Source organism: Bos indicus x Bos taurus, chromosome 2, assembly GCF_003369695.1.
Source record: "Bos indicus x Bos taurus breed Angus x Brahman F1 hybrid chromosome 2, Bos_hybrid_MaternalHap_v2.0, whole genome shotgun sequence".
Lineage (NCBI taxonomy): Eukaryota > Metazoa > Chordata > Mammalia > Artiodactyla > Bovidae > Bos > Bos indicus x Bos taurus.
The window spans coordinates 91,519,707-91,539,837 of record NC_040077.1 but is presented as its reverse complement, the minus strand read 5'-3'; the positions used below and the strand labels follow the sequence as shown (position 1 = coordinate 91,539,837).

The window sequence follows — 20,131 nt, the reverse complement described above, 5'->3', positions numbered from 1 at the left end:
AGGTAAGGCAAACCAAACTTAGAGGATGAGCCTGTGCTGATGAAATATACAAATTCCTAAGCATGATCTTCCTGATAGTCACAAAATCATGGAACATCTTTGAGGCTTAGTGTGTTAAAAGGTAAAAAGAATTTTGAAGAAAAATTAGACTATTACATTGTTTTGTGTGTGTGTTTTACAGCTAAGTTAAGAAAATTAGACAAAATAACCACTCTGAATACTGAGACCATTAAAGATATCATCTTTAGAGGCCATCCATTTGATCATCTTAGGGGCCATCCATTTGATAGTCCATTCAAGTTTAGTTGCTAATATTTTACATTCCAGTTACAGAGATAATGTTATCATTTTAAAAGGGAAATGTTTTCTAAATATGGATAGGAGTATTACTTAGGAGTATTTAAAAGTGAACCTAACTAATCATACTCAGTAAGAGCTTTTTTGATGGAAAAGAATATGATTGCAAATAATTACCACTCCTGTAGTCTCAGAAGAGTTAAATGCATTCTATCATTTTTGTTATTCCTTTTCAAATGAGAAAACAAGGATATTATGCTAAGAAAAAGCAGCAAATTAATCCATGTAATTTAAAAACACAGCTTGTATTTTTAATGATGAAAAGGGTCTATTTGGTTTACTGATTCGTCTGATAATATACTTACATTTTTCAGTTTTTTCCTTGCTTTTTTGTTCTCCCTAGAGCAAGCATTCACTAACAGACACTAAAGACTGCCGAAAATGAGGATTCAAAAATAGCTTCTGGATGCGGCTCTTTATTTATACTTTGCTAATCCCTCCTCCCATATCTGTATTTTTCTGGAGATTTATAGTAATGCTATAAGTTAATTATCATTTAGAGAATATGTGTTAAGGCTTTTCTTTTACAATATCACCAACCCAACACTGCTTTCTCAAATGTTTCTTTTTAATTATTTATAATAATATTCAGGGAAGCCTGACATCTTCCCTGTATAAAACACCATACTCATTCAGAAATTCCTTTCTCACATAATTATACACAGTCACGTTGCTTGGAGCCAACATTCCACTTTATGGATTAGATTTTTTTAGTCTTTGTTATAATATGAATGGTAAAATGTAAGATCTCTTTTCCCAGTCCTTAGTACTTAAAACACCACATTACTGATTTCCCATTGTTAAGGACTGACTGTATCTCCCCAACATTCATATGAAATCCTAACCTCCAACGTGATGGTATAAGGATGTGGGACTTTTGGGAGGTGTTCCACACAATGGGATCTACTCAGTCACAAAAAGGAACAAAATTTTGGCATTTGCAGCAACATGGATGGACTTAGAGGGCATTGTACTAAAGCGAAGTAAGTCAGAGAAAGACAAATACTGTATGATATCACTTGCATGTGGAATCTAAAAATACAACAAATTAGTGGATATCGCAGAAAAGAAGCAGATTCATAGATACAGAGGACAAATTAGTGGCTATCAGGAGCGGGTACAATCTGGGGAGTGGGGGGTATAAACACTGGGTGAAAGATAGGCCCAAAAATTATATTTAAAAAATTTGTTAAAAGGCATTGCCAAAACAAACAAAAACAAAACCCCCAGAGAGCTCGCTCTCTTTTTCTGCCATGTAAGGATACGATAGGTTTCCTAGGGTGGCTCGGGAGTAAAGAATCTGCCTCCCAGTGCAGGAGACATGGGTCAGGCCCCCTGGAGAAGGAAATGGTAACCTACTCCAGTACTGCCTGGAAAATGCCATGGACAGAGGAGCCTGGCAGCCTATAGGCCATGGGGCTGCAGAAGAATCACCCGTGACTCTGCAACTAAACACCAACAAGGATACACGACGGCAGCCTCCAAGCTGAAGAGGGGTCTCACCGGACCCAGCCACGCTGGCACACTGATCTCTGGCTTTCGGCCTCAGAACTGTAAGCAATAAATCTCTACAGTTTATAAGCTATCCAGCCTATGGTACTTTGTTATAGCAGCCCAAACTAAGGCACTTACCAAAGTAGGTTAACGTACACAGATGTACAAGTACAAATATACACATATATTCTTCTTTACCACCAAAGTGCTTCATATTTATATTGAAGGCAAAAACTGGTAAAACTTGTGATTAACCCTAGTTGTTTCAATGCCTCGCTTGATGATGACAAGATGAATGATAAACTAATACTCTTTTTTCTTTGGCTGGATTAGATTAAGAAACAATAAGAACCACATAGGATTCAGTTATGTCCTGATTAAAGTGTTCCTTTCATTAACTTGTTTCTGAAATAATCCCATTAGAAAACAATTACTGTGCTTCGAGAACTTGGTACTGCATATCAGGGGTTCCATGTTTTCATTCCTGTGTTACAATGCCATTTCAAACTCAAACCAAATATAGTAGCAGTGCTGTTAGACTTAACGTTGCACAGAAAACCTCACTGAATTTACATTCACAGGAATCCTTGCCTGTCAGCTCACTTCCTCAGAGGCACAAAGCCATGTCAAGCCTCCAGCTGCAAAAAATATGCTCATAAAACACAAACCTGGGATCATTTTGTTAAAGCAGGTAATTAGCTACTTGAGAAAACACAACAAATTTTCTCATTCTAAATATAAAAAACAAGGACCATTTTAAGACAAGTGGGAATAGTATGAGACTTACATAATCATCTAAAGCAGATAAAATGAAAGTGCATCTCACAGCCTCAGAATACTGGCTTACAAAGCATTAAGTCTTGCAAAAAGGGTTTCAAAGAACATAATTTAATTAAAAACTTTTTTAGTTTAGAAAAAAGCACTAATTATTCAACTAACAAAGTTGTAGTCATCCCCTTTAAACAAATACCAAATCCCTAGAGAAGAAAGGCAGAATTTATCAAGAGAAGTGCATAAAAACTAACTAAATTGCCTCACACATTATGCTGAAGGCTCAAAAATCTCAATTCACTATATTTCCCATGAGTGTGAAAAATACTTTCACTAACACTCATTCCTTAGAGTCAGTTATTTTTCTACTTTAACATATACTTTCAAAATATATGCAAAATCAGATTTACAAAGAAGTGTTAAAATACATATTTAAAATACATTTAAACACATACTTAAATAAGCTTCAAATAAATTCCACCAAGAGGGTTCTGATGGGACCAGTATATTGGTATGTACATTTACATAGCATGAAATACCCCTATATATACTTCCTGAATATCATGTATACTTGGTCCCAAGCTGTAATAATGAAGCATCCTCCAGTTCCATTATGGAATCAGCCCATTCTGGATTGACACCATTCTTTTAAAACGCTATGTAAGGGTAAAGAAGGGCATAAACACCATAAGCAATAACTGTCTAGACTTCCAAAAGGGTCAGGGAGACAGCTTATCTTTAGCAGAACTATGAAACAGGCGTATGAAAAATTTAAATGATTTAAAAATGAAATATGCATTTAGGTACAAAATAGCATCTGTACAAATATGGGTTTGGAACACGATTTAAAAGTAGAACGTAAGAAAAGACAGGCGTATCTGCCAAAACGGAGTTCAAAATGAGTTAAAAAGAATGGCACACCCCAAATCATTAAGTCTGATCAAAGACAGCAGTGAGAGACACACACCTGTGTAACTGAGGCACTCTGCCATACATCTGAAACCAATCCGACACTGTATATCAACTACACTTCAAGAAAACAAAATTTTAAAAGACAAAATAACCCAAAGAATTTTAAATTAATTAAATTTTAATTATAAGTTTTAATTTGGTCAAACATTATAAAAAGAGCAACTACTCTTATTTAAGACTCATTAAAAATACACATGCATATTTCTCAAAATAATCTAGTAAAATTTCTTTTAAAAACATGTCTATTTAAGTGTCACTAGCTCAGTTGTGTCTCTTTGTGACCCTATGGTCTGTAAACTGCCAGGCTCCTCTGTGCACTGATTAGACTATAAATGTGGAATTTAATTTACAAAAGGGACCCAAAACAATGAGAGGATCTGAATAACAAGGGATTCATTCCACATTCAACAAGTAGTTAGCAAGCACTATTCCCAGGATGAAACAGATGAAAAACTGTTTACAGCTTTTTACATTATGAAGGGGGCACCCTCCTTCCCACCCCCTACCCTTGGGAGGGTAAGAGAAAGATTTTTTTTAATCTTAAGGTAGGTAGGATAGTACAATGGAAATAACAGGGAACTTAAGAGTCAGATGACCTAAATTCAAATCCTAACTTGACTACTATCTTAGTCTGTTTCCTCACCTGTAAAATACAGATGAAAATGATCACATGATTATAAGAATCAAATGAGGTTAAAAAAACAAAAAAAGTATTCTGTAAGCTCCGCTTATGTAAAAGGAGGATCAAATTTGTTCTGCAAGATTCCAAAGGATATAACAAGGTTTCAACAAAACACAGATTTTAGCTCCATACAATTCAGGGCTTATCCAAAATGGAATAACACTAGAGGTGGTCACACATGGGCTTACTGGCCTCTTGGCAAAAATCCAGAAAAACACACCAAGTTCACACAGCATGTCCACAGCAGTCATAGAGAATAATATTTGCTCTTACCCTCTCTGGGGAAGAAGCAAAACAAATGACTGTTAAGTATTAAATATGTGCTATTTCAGTTCCTCTGTACACATGACGCAACTGCAAGATGACTGTTATATCCGGATCAATCTGTTCAAGTCACAGTTGTTCCATCAGAGGTTTGGTAGCAGAACTGAAGAAGACAGTGTAACTGCCCACCACAAAGCAGTTTCAATAATATTTTCCTTTTCTTTTGCTACTTATAAACTCTGCTCATGTATGCTCAAATTTCATTAATTGCTATTCATACAGCAAGGATATCTGACTAAATAAGAAGGAAACACTGTTCACCACAGTATTAATTTAAAAAACAAATAATCACTAGCACATTCAAAAACATTCTATTCAGATAAGTTAAGTTCTACAACTCTATATGGAAACCATATGTTGATTTTTCAAAAGGACTGGAAGGTACAATATCGGCAACCTGTATTCATTCTTCCACTCATGCAACAAATAGTATTATTCACCTACTGTACACTAGTCATTTGCAATTAGAGGTTTTTTTCTCAGTAACTGAAGAATTTTAAATTAGATACATTCCACAGACTGCAAAAGAAAGTCTAACCTGGGTTCTGGCTATAAAAAGGTCCTCCGTTCATCTGACTCTGAAGGCTTGTTTGTGAAGTGATGGAAGGAGGGCGTCTATAGGGCAAGGAGCCCCCTATTGTTGGGGGTGTATGGCGAGCGGCAGGTCTATTCATGCTGTAGAACTGAACAGGATGACCTGGAAAAGAGACAGAACATACACTTGTCATTAAAATTATCTCAGACAATAAAACACTTTGGGCACAATGCCTGTATCTCACCAAGATTATTAAACAATAAAAATATTTAGTTAATTTAACTGCCATCTGACAAATATTAATGCAAAGTGACAGTTACTGCTCAGCTGACAGTATATCAAAGTGCAAAAAAACAGCAAAGTAGGTAAATAAAATTATAGCTAAGTTTGGAAAAGCTATATCTAAATACATTACTAATCAATATTGTGAGTTTATTAAATTAGTAATTTGACAGGGTTTTACAATCATCACAATTAAAATTTATGGCTCACTTCCTCCACAAACACCAGCAATTAAACACCGAAAACCAAGCTCAAAAAGTAAGAATAACATTTAGGAAAGCAAAAGAAAAAATGTTTGACACACAGTCTTATTCCAAAATAACAATAATAGTAAATTTAAAATAGCAAACCAATTTATTTAAAGGAAATCATAAAATATTTCAGCAAAAAGTCAAGTGACATAATTCTGAAGTCAAGAATTCTGAATCACATATCTCAATCAAAAATATCCTTCTCTAAAGTTATTTTGTCTTAAAATTAGAGTTTAGAAAACTTAGTTATGAAAAAAAGCTAAGATACAAAAATTGTATCAAATATACCTAATTTTAGTATCATCCTGGAACTTGTTCATATTTATCAGCAATTTCACTACATTTTGCTCAGAGTACTTCACCAACTAATGCAAACAGAAGACACTCTTTTCTAATCCATCCAACCGTCTAACGCAATCAAGTTCTTAAATTTTATCTTGATTCCACTCCAACTTAAAATCATTAGTTAAGGGCCTACTGTATAGACAGATCAAGCACTGAAGCACCCATGAGAGAGCAGGTCAAGAGAAGAGAAGGGAGAGGAGGAGAGAGAAGAATGAGGGAAAGAGGAGGAGGCCAGAGAAAGGTGAGGGAATGAAAGGTGGAAGGATGGGGAAAAGGAAAGAAGACATGAGGGAGGGAGGCAGGGGAAGAGGTGGTAGAGAAAAATCCGACAATTCACCTTTTCCATGACTGTCAAATGGTTTTACATGCCTAAAACTGATCTACAGGAGCTATAAAATTGATCAAACTTGGATTCATATGGATACTCATATAAAGAATGTTATAAAAGCACTCAAGACCTGCTACAGCATTTACTCTTCATATATATGACAGTATCAAAACCTAAAACTCAATTCTGTTGTATAAAAATCTTGAGTAGTCAAGCTTAAACATAATCCACTGTCAAGTTTACATAGCCATGGTAAAAGTGTAAAAGCATGTAAACTAATAAACTACTATAAGAAGGTATATTCTGTCATTTGAATCACCAGATACACAACACTGACATTTTAGGAATCAATCTGTAATATCTTAAAGCTAGAATCACTGAGTTAAAAACTCTAAAAACACCATTATGAATTTTATATAGTTAGATCCAGCCTAAAATTTCCCATGTTATAAGCCTTCAGTGATCCAAAGACATTACATAATAGAGATTCTATTCAAACCATTAACAAGGGTATTTATTCTGCTTTGAGTTGAAAAACAAAACTATAGTTTACCACAGCCCTAACTATAAAAACCTAAAACTAAAAACTTCTAGAAGAAAATAAGACAAAGCTCTTTTTGACCTTATGTAAAGAGTTTGTAAACACAACATCAAAAAGCACAATACACAAAAGGAAAAAACAGCAACGACTGGGCTTAATCCAAATAAAGAACTTCTGCTCTTTAAAAGACACCATTAAGAGAATGAAAAGGTAAGTCACAAAATGGAAGAAAATATTTGCGAATCACAAAATTAATCAGACATATTCAGAATATATAAGAATTTAATGAGAAAACAAACAAACCAATTACAAAGGTGTGGGGGGGAAGCAAAAACATTTGAACAGGCATTTTGCCAAAAAAGATAAACAGATGGCAAATGGGCACATGAAAAGATGTTCTACATCATCATTCACTGGGGAAATGTCCATCAAAACCACACGACAAACTATTAAACACCTATCAGGATGGCTGAATTTAAAAAAAGAAAAAAAAAATATATATATATATACGTAAAGACAATTACACAGCCAGCCAGGCTCTTCTGTCCATGGAGTTCTCCAGGCAAGAATACTGGAGTAAGTAGCCATTCCCTTCTCAGGGGATCTTCCTGACCCAGGGACTGAACTCAGGGCTCCTGCACTACAGGCAGATTCTTTACTGTCTGAGCCACCAGGGAGGCCCTTACGGCAGTACCCTGTACTAACACGTATGCAGAGTGACTGGAAGTCTTACGCACTGCTGGTGGACGTGCAAAACTATACAGTCACTTTGGAAAACAGCTATCCAGTTTTTATAAAGTTAAGCATTCATTTACCATACAACCCAGTAATCCTACTCCCTAAGTTATTTACCCAAATGAAATGAAAGCCTGTGCTCACACAAAAGTCTGTGTGCGAATATATTTGGCAGTTTTATTCATAATCACCCAAAACTGTAAATAACCCAAATGTCCCTCAATTTGGATTGAGGAAAAGGGTAAACAAACTGGTAAATCCATTCAACAGAACACTACTCAGTAATAAAAAAAGGAATGAAATAACAAAACATGTAATAATGGATAAATCTCAAATGCACTGTGCCAAAAAGCCAGATTCAAAAGAGTACATTACGTATGCTTCCATTTGTGATATTACTACAAAGGCAAAACTTTAGAGGGGAAAAAAAAAACAGATACAGAGCTTGCCAGGGGCAAAGAGTGAAATGAGTAAAATGGAAGGACCGAGTACAGAGGGGGCGTGGAGGAATCTGGGGACGTCAGGGCTGGTGTGCACCTTCACTGCAGCTCTGCTTGTATCACTGCATGCATCTGTCAAAACTCTAACAAGTCACTAGAAAGGGTGAATTTCACTGTATATAAATCAGACCTTAATAAAGAGAAAAAAGGATCTGGAGATTCAAAAACAGTACATTACAGAGACTATATAAATTGTTATTAAGGCATTAATTATGCTTTTTGTTTTAAAAAAAACACTTACTGTTCACTCATACAACAGATATTGACTCAGTGCTGACTAGGAACCAGCACCTGTTATTAAATTATAATGCTGACTCTAGGTGGAGATGAATCTGTACTTTGTAGGCCTACAGCGGATTTCAAGATGTATTCCTTACTCCACTGATGTATGAGCGTAACAGGACTTTTACATTTAACTAGCTGTAGTGGCCTAACAGAGCTGTATGTAGAGCAAAAGGACAGGTCAGGTTTAAATACCCCCAGTACAGAATGCTTTTCTTAAAAAGTGTTGGTACAGAAACTAAGCCATAATACACCATCCAAAATGCATGAATTAAAATGAATTTTTTTAAATGTCTTCTAAAACATTAAACACCTAGATACAGTAGCAGCACACACATACATTCTATGAAGTACTTTACTAACTGGGCTTCCCAAGTGCTTCAGTGGTAAAGAATCCACCTGCCAATGCAGGAGGATGTGGGTTCAATCCCTGCTTCAGGAAGACCCCCTTGGAGAAGGAAATGGCAGCCCACTCCAGTATTCTTGAATGGGAAACCCCATGGACAGAGGAGCCTGGCAGGCTACAGTCCACGCAAGAGAGTCAGACACAATCCACACAAGAGAGTCAGACACAACTGAACTACTAAGCACAAGCACATCAGAAAAATGAGAAACTTTACTCTGATTTCCTCAGGAAATTCTACTCTTCGGTCACGGGCCATTTTCTAGTTAGTACATTATTCTGCAGATTTTTTTTTTATACAAAACACAGACAAAAAACATGAAGCCAGAGTTCCAAGTAAGACGAGCCAGAGCCAGACGACTGAATCGGCCTGTGAGGAATAAGCCAATACTCACCTGTAGGGGGAGTGGAAGAAACAACAGGGGGAGTTGGAGAAGTGAAGCCATCAGCAAGGGTCTGGGCACCCCCAGCGGCAGCATCTGGGGCAGTGGAAGAAGGGACAGTTGCAGGAACAAGAGGGGTGGGGGCAGATGCAGAAGTAGCAGGAAGGGGTGGAGTACCAGCAGAGCCAGCAGGGGCTGAGGGGAGAGAGGGGTGAGAGGCAGCATTAGTGAGGCAGTTCCATCAGGCAGGACTAGAACAGGCACCGGAGAACTCAGTGTTAGATACTCAGTGCTGATCAACGCCAAAGAATAGAAGAGAGTGTTAAAAAAAAAAAAGAATGAAGCTTATGTTAAAGGATTATGAGGTTTACAGCAAGTAATTCAAGATGCTAAGGATAACGTCCAGACTTTTAAAAGCATTCCTTTTTACCTGATAGCCAACACACTGGAAGAAAAGCCCCCTTTATGTTGTTGCTTTTAACATAACATTCTGTAAATAGTATACAAAGCTAAACATAACACAGTAGAAAACAATAGTATTCCCTTCTGAATCATACAAACCAGAAAATAAACATTCCAGACATAAATATCTTTTCAGGTAAAAAGAATTGAGAGAAATACAAACCTCTTTTTCATGATTTTTTTAAAAGATGTTATCTCTTTGTTATTATAAGTAAATTAAATATGTAATTTTCCATCCTTATGTCTTGTGTGTCAGGTTTTTAAAACTAAGTTTCATGTCCTCAGATGAAACAAGTACATTTTTCTGTGCATATCAGCAACTCAAGTTCCAAGAGTCCACTAGATTGAACTGTTGAAATTATATCTGCCCAATCCTGTTACCGATACGATTCCTTACACCGAGACTGCACTGTGTCCAAAGGCGTGCACTGTTATAACACCAGCTGGAGTTAAACATGTCACTCGTTCCAAGGTGCAACCTCTAAGTGCCAACCAAGACACAGCACCAAAGACATAACTCCAAATCACAGAGAAGTATCTGAACATAAACTGACAAATAATTTGGTTAAAAATAGCAGAATGCAGAAAGATTTCTCAACATTTGCAGAGTCTTCAAGAGAAAAAAAAATCCTGATTATGAAGAAAGCTCAGTGTAATTAAATTAGAAACTGAAAGGACAAACTCAGAAAGGACAGATGAAGATGAAGCACAATTCATGTTTTACCTGGAAAAACACTGGGAGGAGAGGGAGTAGGAACAGCGATGGGAACCCCCACACTCCCACTTCCACTGTTCTCCCGACTGCTGCTCCGACTACTTGGGTGGCTTCCTCCACTACTCCCGCTGCTGCTACAGAAATAAGAGCCACCAAAACATGAGCATCTATGCACAGGAAGACATCACCAGCATTTTCCAGAATGTTCTGAAATGAATATAGCTACTACATGGTAAATCAAAAGCCCTCCATTTCAGAGATGAATTTCTTTATAAAGCAAGGGAAAAAACCTGAGTTCAAGAAACTTGTTTTGGCCACCTTTTAATAAACGTATATTAAAGAAATTGAGAAAAACAAAACTTCTCCATAAATATAAGGGACAAATGATGGGGCTCAACACATGAAAATAATATTACTTTCTTTTATTCCAGTTTAACGGCTGTCTGAAGAAATAGCTTTTATAACAATTTTCCTAAACAAATTATTTGTCCAATTTTACTTGTAATGATATCATGACATATTATGCCATATTAATGTTTTATTGCATATGGTTTTTCATCTGTAAAGTACCACCAAAAAACAACGTGAAATTCCCCGTATCTGGTCAGTGATTTTCTTTTTCAGGTCAACTATAACTATCAGTCTTGCAGAAGAGTTTGCACTTTGAGATGTCTGTCCTTTTTCAACTTCCTGGCTGCTCAAAGTTGCATCAGAACATGAGGAGAGAGAGGTGGAATCAGATGAGGTTTGGGGGAGTAGTGTGAGGAAAAGAACTTAGTGCTTGGAAAATGAGAGAGATTTAGCTGAAGTTATCTGAACAAATAATGGTGCTATGACCATCCCATTTTGCACTGAGGTAGAGAAAATACCTGTAAGTTCGATTTCTTTGATTCACAGAAGCTGTCCTCACAGGGCTCTGCTGCGAGGGAGCCATATTACGGGTTGGGCTAGGTACGTAATCATTTGGTACCACTGGAGGACGCACTGGCTCCAGTGTGCGATAGGGGGAGTGCCGCCTACAAAAAGAAGAGCGTATGTATCGTGTGATTAGCAAGTCTCGGCACAATAAATTCAGAGTTGCCAGTAGTGAAATACAATCTGTACTCAGAGGTAGTAAAATGTGTTTTAATAAAACCCAGCTACCAATTTCCATCTTCCCTTAAGTATCACTTCTCCACCATCAGGGCTTTGATGCATACTGTTATTTTTTTTTAGTCTTTGACCTCATTTCCCTACACTAATTTTGTTCATTCATTCTGAGAGCATGAAGTTTCTCCCCCAGGTAAGCCAGTGTTTCCCAGACTCTCTTCTTAGATGAGTTCAAATTAGTTTAGTGTCACATTAAATTCTCCCAACTGCACTTCACAAACGCACTAATTATCTTCCTCACCCCTCTCTCCCTAACCAAAAATAATCAAAGATAGGGTAAATAAATCTACAGAGTCTGGCTCTACAACCCCCACATTGATGATCAACAGCAACCATTAACAATTCATTTCTCTTTCTATGCAATAAGTACATAGAAGTAAAACTACATCCACACACAGAAATACAGAATTTAATCTCCTCTCCTTCCATTCTCACTTCACATCCTCCTTAACCTTTCACCATGACCGCTCTTACCTCTTACCCTGCTCAGAGTTCAACATTTAAAAGGGAGAGAAGAAAAAAAACAGATCACCTAAGTCTATCTTATTTACTCTGAAGTACAGAACAGTCTGCATTTCATTAGCATACTTCTCTTTTTCTCAAACTTTCTTCTTAAAAGAATGACAAGATCAGGAAAGGGAATACAGGAAGCAGGATGCACACTGGTACACCAGGAATCATTAATTCTCATCTCTAAGTTTCCATCATGATGGCAATGATTAATACTCAGCTGATGTGAAATTGATATTATGTAGATAAGATTCTGATCTTTAATTGGATCTCAAGATATGAAAATTAAAGAGCTTTTTTCCCCTAAAATGATGATGCTGACCTGACTTCTATATTTCTCAATAATTCACGTCCTCAAAAGCTCCCAAGGTTCCTTTAAATATTATTCTCTCTCATCCACTCAAGTTTCGGCTCATTGATTCTGGATGAGATTACTCTGCAAAGACTCTGTCTACTCTACTACTCTCAAAATCCTCTTGCATAAACAAATATACACGTTATTAAAAAAGTAAATAAGGGGCACTAGATAAGATATTGGGTCAAAAAAAGAAAGGAATGTCAGGGCCTTGAATTTAAAACACTATAAAGAAGTTTAGGCATCTCTGAAATTATGTACATATAAAACACCATAAAATAGGAAACTGATGGATTTCCAAACAATTTTCCCCAGACAATAAAAATGCTCTGTGTCACCCAAGAAAACAGAACAAAAACCTTTGCCGACTAAGAACTACACAGTGAAGTGAAAGTTGCTCAGTTGTGTCCGACTCTTTGCGACCCCATGGACGATATATATAGACCATGGAATTCTCCAGGCCAGAATACTTGGGAGTGGGTAGCCTTTCCCTTCTCCAGGGGATATTCCCAACCCAGGGAATGAACCCAGGTCTCCCTCATTGCAGGCGGATTCTTTACCAGCTGAGCCACCAGGGAAGCCTATACAGTGAAGACAATGATAAAAAAAAAAAAAGGTAAAAAACTAGGGAGGACAAAATATGGTGCCTGAACCAAGACTGTGAAGAAGTCAGGCTGTGACCATCAAGTGGCTAGTGATGCTCGGCCACTCTGGCCTTCAGGAATCCTGCAGAGCCCTTGCTAATATACAAGGAAGACAAATATTAGTGTACAAGTACATCTTTAAAATTTGGGAGCAGTGGAAAGTTTTACTTAACTAGGATTATCTTGCTAATAATCTGGATTCAAAACCTAATAAAATCCATTAGAAACTATACATGACAGAAATATAGACATTTCACAGGAAAATAAAATACTCCCTCTTGACCTGATCTCTACTCTTACCCTGTACAATTATGACATACCATGACATCTACATCCTACTCTGAAGCTTAAATCTTATTTAAGCTAGTAGAGCTTTTCCTTTCTAACCTAAGCAGAATTTTTTTTGTCCTCCCCGAATAAAACCACCCTATTTCTGGCTGGAAATCTGATTTTATTCTTTTGTTTTCCACTGCCCTAACTTTAATTCCTCCTCCATTATCTTTCTTTGACTGATTAGGTTGCTGGGTTTTTTGGTCTGGTTTTCTTGTTTGCTTTTTGGTGAGGGGGCCAAAAACCAAGATTTCCAATTAAAAACTTTTAAGCATATATCACAAAGCCAATGGTAATAAAGGCATTTTGTCTTTGTCTTATACATTTTTTAAAAAAATCCAATTCATGGTACAGTGACCCTGAAAAGTTGACAGAGGACAAATATTACCCCCTTTTACAGATGAAAAAACTGAATTGCTAAGTGGCTTACTATGCAAGACCACACATCAGGAGCAGAGCAGGACCACAATTTTAGTCACCCAACTTCTGGGCAATATTATGCCCAACCGATCACAAACCTTGATCATGATAAACCAAGTTTTTGTATTAAGATGCTATAAAAGAAACTATAGATGCTATAAAAAGGTCAAGGTTTTTTGTTAATTGACCATTTATGTCAAATCTGGAGCCCAAGTGTGTAGAACGAATGAAAGCTCATAATTTCTCATAAAAAAACAAGACATACAGAATTCTATAATCTGCACAGTATTTTATTCAGAAGACTAATCAGAATAAGAAGAGTCAATTATAACAGAAAAGACTAAAAAAGTTTCTGAAAATAGCAATTAGAGTGCAATTTACAATAAGCCATGAACTTAGGCTAGGATTTTACCTCAAATTTAAAATTTATTAGAAAAATAATTTCTAAACAGAATATTTTTAAAGTAGAGAGATGTTTCCTAGGTATAATTTAAAGTATAAAAGATGTTTTCCTTTTGGGAAGGTTACACACAAAATGGATAATCTTAGGAAGAAAATATTCTCTTTTCAAATATTTAAAAATAGTTTAAACATATATACAGTGTTTAGTTTTCAACAGTACATGAAATGGTTTGCAATTACTACTTAGTTCCATACTCACCCAAGTGTCCCTTTGCCTGACATTGGGGGGCTGGGGGGCTTCTGTGTTGGTGGTGTTGTACGCGGCAGCCCACCCATCTTCATATTCTGGGTACTCACCTAAAAAAATTTTGAGGAAAACTCAATTTAATTTGAATGCAGTGAAACAAAGTGCCACTTTCGGGAAATAACATTATGCTATTTAACAAAGGAGGGGAAGGTTTAAATAGGAAAAAAAAATTAGAGGCCATGCATTTCATATGCAATTTCTACTCTACTATCATTCTACAGTTGTACTCAAAGGACTCCTCCTAACATGAGATTTTCAAATGATTATAAACATGTATGCAAAGACTTTATTTGCCATTAGCTCATCACACCAACAGATCACTGGTTAGACTGTTTGATACGACATTCAATTGAAATTAAATAGGTTAACTATAAAAATTTCAGTTTCAATAAGAGTAACTCAATCAGAAACAACAATGCCTTTAAGCAATTCCTTGTTTTTTAAATAGCAAGCTTATCATAAGAAAACATAATACATGTTTTCCCCCAAAAGTATGCAACTCTAGTTTTGATCCACTGTAAGTACAGAATATTATATAAAGTTAAATCATACAGAGAAAATTTCCTTTTTATAAACTGTGGATCAGCCTTACAATTCAGATTTTATTAATGTTCTCTTATGAAGGAATCACCTACCTGAGAACTGCCAGAAGTTAAGGCATGTTCCTAAACATCTGAACCAGAAAGGTGGGGCTGAGGTATATCTTTCAACTGTTAGTGGTACAGTGGCCACTGGCAATGTCCTAGTTCCAATGGGAATTAAACCCACTCAGGCCCAAAATGAAGATTAATTTAGGCATGAGAAAGATGCAACACAATCCTAAGAGCTAAGAACACAGAGCTAAGCTGTGTTCCTCACTATTCTATCCCCAGTTGAAAACCCAAGTGTGGGAAAGTTGGGTGACCTGGGAACAAGTGTGGATTGCCACCAGAAAAGGATGCCACCAAAGGAGGAAGTGAGCACTTATGCAGAAAGCCCTAGAAATCTGGGTATCTTAAGGCATTAAGAGAAGTCATGCATGAATATAGTTCAAATGCAATCTCAAGTTGTTTGAGATTACCAGTGGGTTAGAGTTAATAATGTTCACCATGTGTGTTCATGCCTGACTCTATTTTAAAGCTCCTAATATTCTGGACTGCCAAACACTTCAAAAAAGGATCTTAACTCTTCCACTAAGAGTATGTCCAGAGTATTCAAATTATACTTATAAAATGAAACTATAAGACATTATACTTTTGAAATCAGAATACATTTATAATTTTAAAATACAAAATTTAAGAAAACAAATCATAATTACATACAGAATATTGAGGCTGTCAAAATTAACTCTGGCTTAAATGGAATATTTTAAAATCTTAAAATACTACTTGTTATCTGAATAAGTAAGAAAAAATATATCAAGAAACAAACTCATGAATAGCCCAGTGAACAAGTTGTGTGTGATGTTAAAACAATCTTTAATGACAAATGATACCTTTGAAATAGCAATATTTTTAAGGCTATGCATTTTTCTGTACTCCTTTGTTATTACTTTTAAACAACAAATACAAAACAAACTGGTAATCAAGGAAGAATAAAAATTAACTTATCTATGCTCTCCCCCTCATTAATAAGCAGAGGGTATACTGATCATATCTTAAAAGTGCCAGAAGAAGTTTTTTAAAAATTAATCCACATTGGGGCAAATTTTTAGGAGTAGTATGACAAATAACCAATAGCTTTAAAAACCGTATATCTTAATTCATGATACCAGGAGATTTTTAAAAGTAGTAACCAAAGTCCTTTAAGCTCAACCTTAAACAACATAACACCCAAGGTCACTTTAAGTGATGAAGGAGAAGTAGGTGAGCCAAACACTAAACTACATCAATTTGCTAGAAATAGGAAGGAAAAGGAGCAAGGACAGAAAAGGATAAAACAGAATTTTATTCTATATATGGAATAGCTAAAATATTTGAAAACAGCTTTCCAACTTTAATTTGTTTAAGGTTTTGGTATGTAAGGTGTTCCATTTAAATTGCAGTATCTTCTCTATAAATCTTGAAATCTATCAAAAAATATGAAATAAACAACCTATAAATTGAAGCATAGTAGACAATTCCATACATAAAATTTGATACATTTTTGACCTGTAGAATCATCAAATGGTTCTATTTGTTTGGTAAATGGGATTTGCACGAGTAATTTCCACTTACAAAAACCAGAGTCCCTATGGAATGTCCAACTAATATGTAGTTCTGTATTACCTTTGTATTAAGCTAAAAGAGAACTCAGTATTTCTTCAAGGTATTTTTCCTTGAGAAAAATGCTTCTATACTAAAAGTAAAACAATGAATATGTTATGCAGAGTATAAATACTGCCATCTAATTTGAGGAAAATGAAAAAAAAATACAAGAAAAATTGCCAATTTTCATAGGTGAAATCTATATTATAATTAAAATTAAACTATTTCACATCTAAAATAATTTGGTAAAAAAAATATTTATGGGATATTTATCATGGTTCTAACAACTACTTTGAGGGAAGTTATAGGGCAACCCAATGTTTCCAGACAAGGAGCAAAACACAAGACTAACCGTGAGTGTGGTGAAGGAGAATTTAACTAGAGAGAGAGAGAGAACATACCACAAACTCAGGACAGAGAAAACAAAGCAACACTGCACCAATTCATAACAGCAGTTCTACATGAAACTTTAAAAAACACCTAGGCAAAACTATCATCTGGCATGCAAGTGTGTAGTCAGAGGTCCTGAATCATAAACAGCAGTGCTAATCATTCTCTCCAAAGTTTTACTTGGGAACTGGAATGAAACTTTGGTGGCTGATTCCAACAATAATTCAGTTAATGTGGGTATTTTTTGATGCCATGAAGGGAAAAAGTCATCACTGAGAGCTAAATGAAACAGGTATTAGGCACATGGAGAAACAGCAGAAGTCTTTTATTTTTTCCCTGCCAGAAAGAAACACTCAAGAACAGAAGAAATATTTCATTTAGGTGACAAAGGTTAATGCATGACCAAACTCAAATACTTTCCCACTGGCCTGGACTAAGAAATGCAGACAATACTGAGAGTAAGAGCAGTTCCTTTAGGACCAGAGTGGTTTTCTCTCATCTCCAAACTTTGGAGATCACAACTAGCACCAACTATCAGGCCAATCATTACACCTTAATACTGTTTCTAAAGTGCTCCTATCTTTCCTGCCCTATCCTTTTTTGGTATATGCAGTACCTCCTTGAACCTTGATATATAATATCATGCATATCATATATAATGTTCATTACTAATCTCGGAGCTTTCCAATACCCTGTAAATACTCTTTAAAAAATACTAGAGTTCACAAAGTAGCTTTGTATCTTTAGCTCACAGAGCATATCACCTCTGTTAGGAAGCACTCTCCAGGAATAGACAACTTGCCACAATAGAGGGAGACACATTCTAAACTGAGCCCTGTGGTGTATCGCTCATGTAAACCACCGACCACCAGACCTCTGGGCACAAGACTAAAAGAATAAGAAAAATAAGGGGAGACAAAGGTCTATAAAATGATTTCTCTGCTTTCAAGGGACTTATTTTAGAATAACTAAGACACCCTGCTGAAAACAAAAAGTAATTTCTACAAATAATACAGAAAACTCCAAAAAAGAAGTATCAATGTGAGAAGAATGACCAAACAGAAGGAAGGTTTTATAGAGAAAAATCTGAGTTGGAGTGTTACCAAGTTTTAAAAAGAGCAAAATTTAAACACACTAAGAGAAGAGGAGTAGTATGTACAGTTCGTGTCTGGAGGTGGCGAAGTGAGGATGGGCACAAGCTGTGGGCAAACACCCGAAGGCTTTCATTCCGTGTCCAGTGCTGTTCCCAGCAGTCCCATCCAGTGCATAATCTTTGGCTTCCTAGAGACCTCTATCCCTCTCCTCAGAGGATATATGTTCTTATTTCAATTCTCTGAGTCAACAGGAAAAGGACCATGAGATTCTCTGAGGGAAATCAAAACTGAAATCAGGCATTCAAGTGTAGCTTCAGGAGAAAGGTAAAATTTTTAGTAAGACAGGAAGACAAAAAGCCTAAGGTAACAAGAGTTTTAACATAATCCACTACAGAGAAAAGTAGGGAAAACCACTAGACCATTCAGGTATGACTTAAATCAAATCCCTTTCAATTATACAGTGGAAGTAACAAATAGATTCAAGGGAGTAGATCTGATAGAGTGCCTGAGAACTATGGATGGAGGTTCATGACATTGTACAGGAGGCAATAATCAAGACCATCCTCAAGAAAAGGAAACACAAAAAGACAAAATGGTTGTCTGACGAGGTCTTACAAATAGCTGAGAAAAGAAGAGAAGCTAAAGGCAAAGGAGAAAAGGAAAGACATATCCATTTGAATGCAGAGTTTCAAAGAATAGCAAGGAGAGATAGGAAAGCCTTCCTCAGTGATCAATGCAAAGAAACAGAGGAAAACAACAGAACGGGAAAGACTAAAAATCTCTTCAAGAAACTTAGAGATACTAAGGGAACTTTTCATGCAAATATAGGGACAATAAAGGACAGAAATGGTATGGAACTAACAGAAGCAGAAGATATTAAGAAGAGGTGACAAAAATACACAGAAGAACTATATAAAAAAGATCTTCACGACCCAGATAATCACGACGCTGGGATCATTCACCTAGAGCCAGAATCCTGGATTGCAAAGTCAAGTGGGACTTAGCATCACTATGAACAAAGCTAGTGGAAGTGATGGAATTCCAGTTGAGCTATTTCAAATCCTAAAAAATGATGCTGTGAAAGTGCTGCATTCAACATGCCAGTAAATTTGAAAAACTCAGCAGTGGCCATAGGACTGATGAAGGTCAGTTTTCATTCCAATCCCAAAGAAAGGCAATGCCAAAGAACAATCAAACTACCACACAATTGCACTCATCTCACTCATATGAGGTGTGAGCTAGCAAAGTAATGTTCAAAAGTCTCCAAGCCAGGCTTCAACAGTACATGAACCATGAACTTCCAGATGTTTAAGCTGGATTTAGAAAAGGCAGAGAAACCAGAGATCAAATTGCCAACATCCATTGTGTCATCAAAAAAGCAAGAGAGTTCCAGAAAAACATCTACTTCTGCTTTGACTACGCCAAAGCCTTTGACTGTGTGGATCACAATTAACTGTGGAAAATTCTGAAAGAGATGGGAATACCAGACCACCTGACCTGCCTCCTGAGAAATCTGTATGCAGGTCGGGAAGCAATAGTTAGAACTGGACATGGAACAACAGACTGGTTCCATATTGGGAAAGGAATATGTCAAGGCTGTATATTGTCACTCTGCTCATTTAACTTAAATGCAGAGTACATAATGAGAAACGCTTGACTGGATGAAGCACAAGCTGGAATATCAAGAACCTCAGATACGCAGATGACACCACATTATGGCAGAAAGCAACAAACTAAAGAGTCTCTTGAAGAAAGTGAAAGAGGAGAGTGAAAAAGTTGGCTTAAAATTTAACATTTAGAAAACTGATCATGGCAACTGGTCCCATCATTTCATGGCAAATAGATGAGGAAACAGTGGAAACAGTGACAGACTTCATTTTTTTGGGCTCCAAAATCACTGCAGATGGTGATTGCAGCCATGAAATTAAAAGACGCTTGCCCCT

At 36.4% G+C, this 20,131-nt stretch overlaps 1 protein-coding gene across 10 annotated transcripts in view; it reads right to left on the bottom strand.

Moving 5' to 3' along the window:
* The window catches only part of ABI2 (abl interactor 2), a 104,365-nt gene that overhangs the window by 22,823 nt on the left and 61,411 nt on the right, over positions 1-20,131 (bottom strand). For 4 of the 10 annotated variants that reach the window (XM_027564946.1, XM_027564964.1, XM_027564954.1 and 1 more), the window contains 5 exons: positions 14,432-14,529; positions 11,232-11,378; positions 10,372-10,496; positions 9,198-9,380; positions 5,139-5,297 (listed from right to left, as the gene is read on the bottom strand). In XM_027564946.1, coding sequence (XP_027420747.1) covers positions 5,139-5,297; positions 9,198-9,380; positions 10,372-10,496; positions 11,232-11,378; positions 14,432-14,529 — 712 coding nt within the window. The remainder of the gene's footprint in view (positions 1-5,138; positions 5,298-9,197; positions 9,381-10,371; positions 10,497-11,231; positions 11,379-14,431; positions 14,530-20,131) is intronic. The other 6 variants (XM_027564999.1, XM_027564990.1, XM_027565024.1 and 3 more) reach the window with 2 other exon arrangements.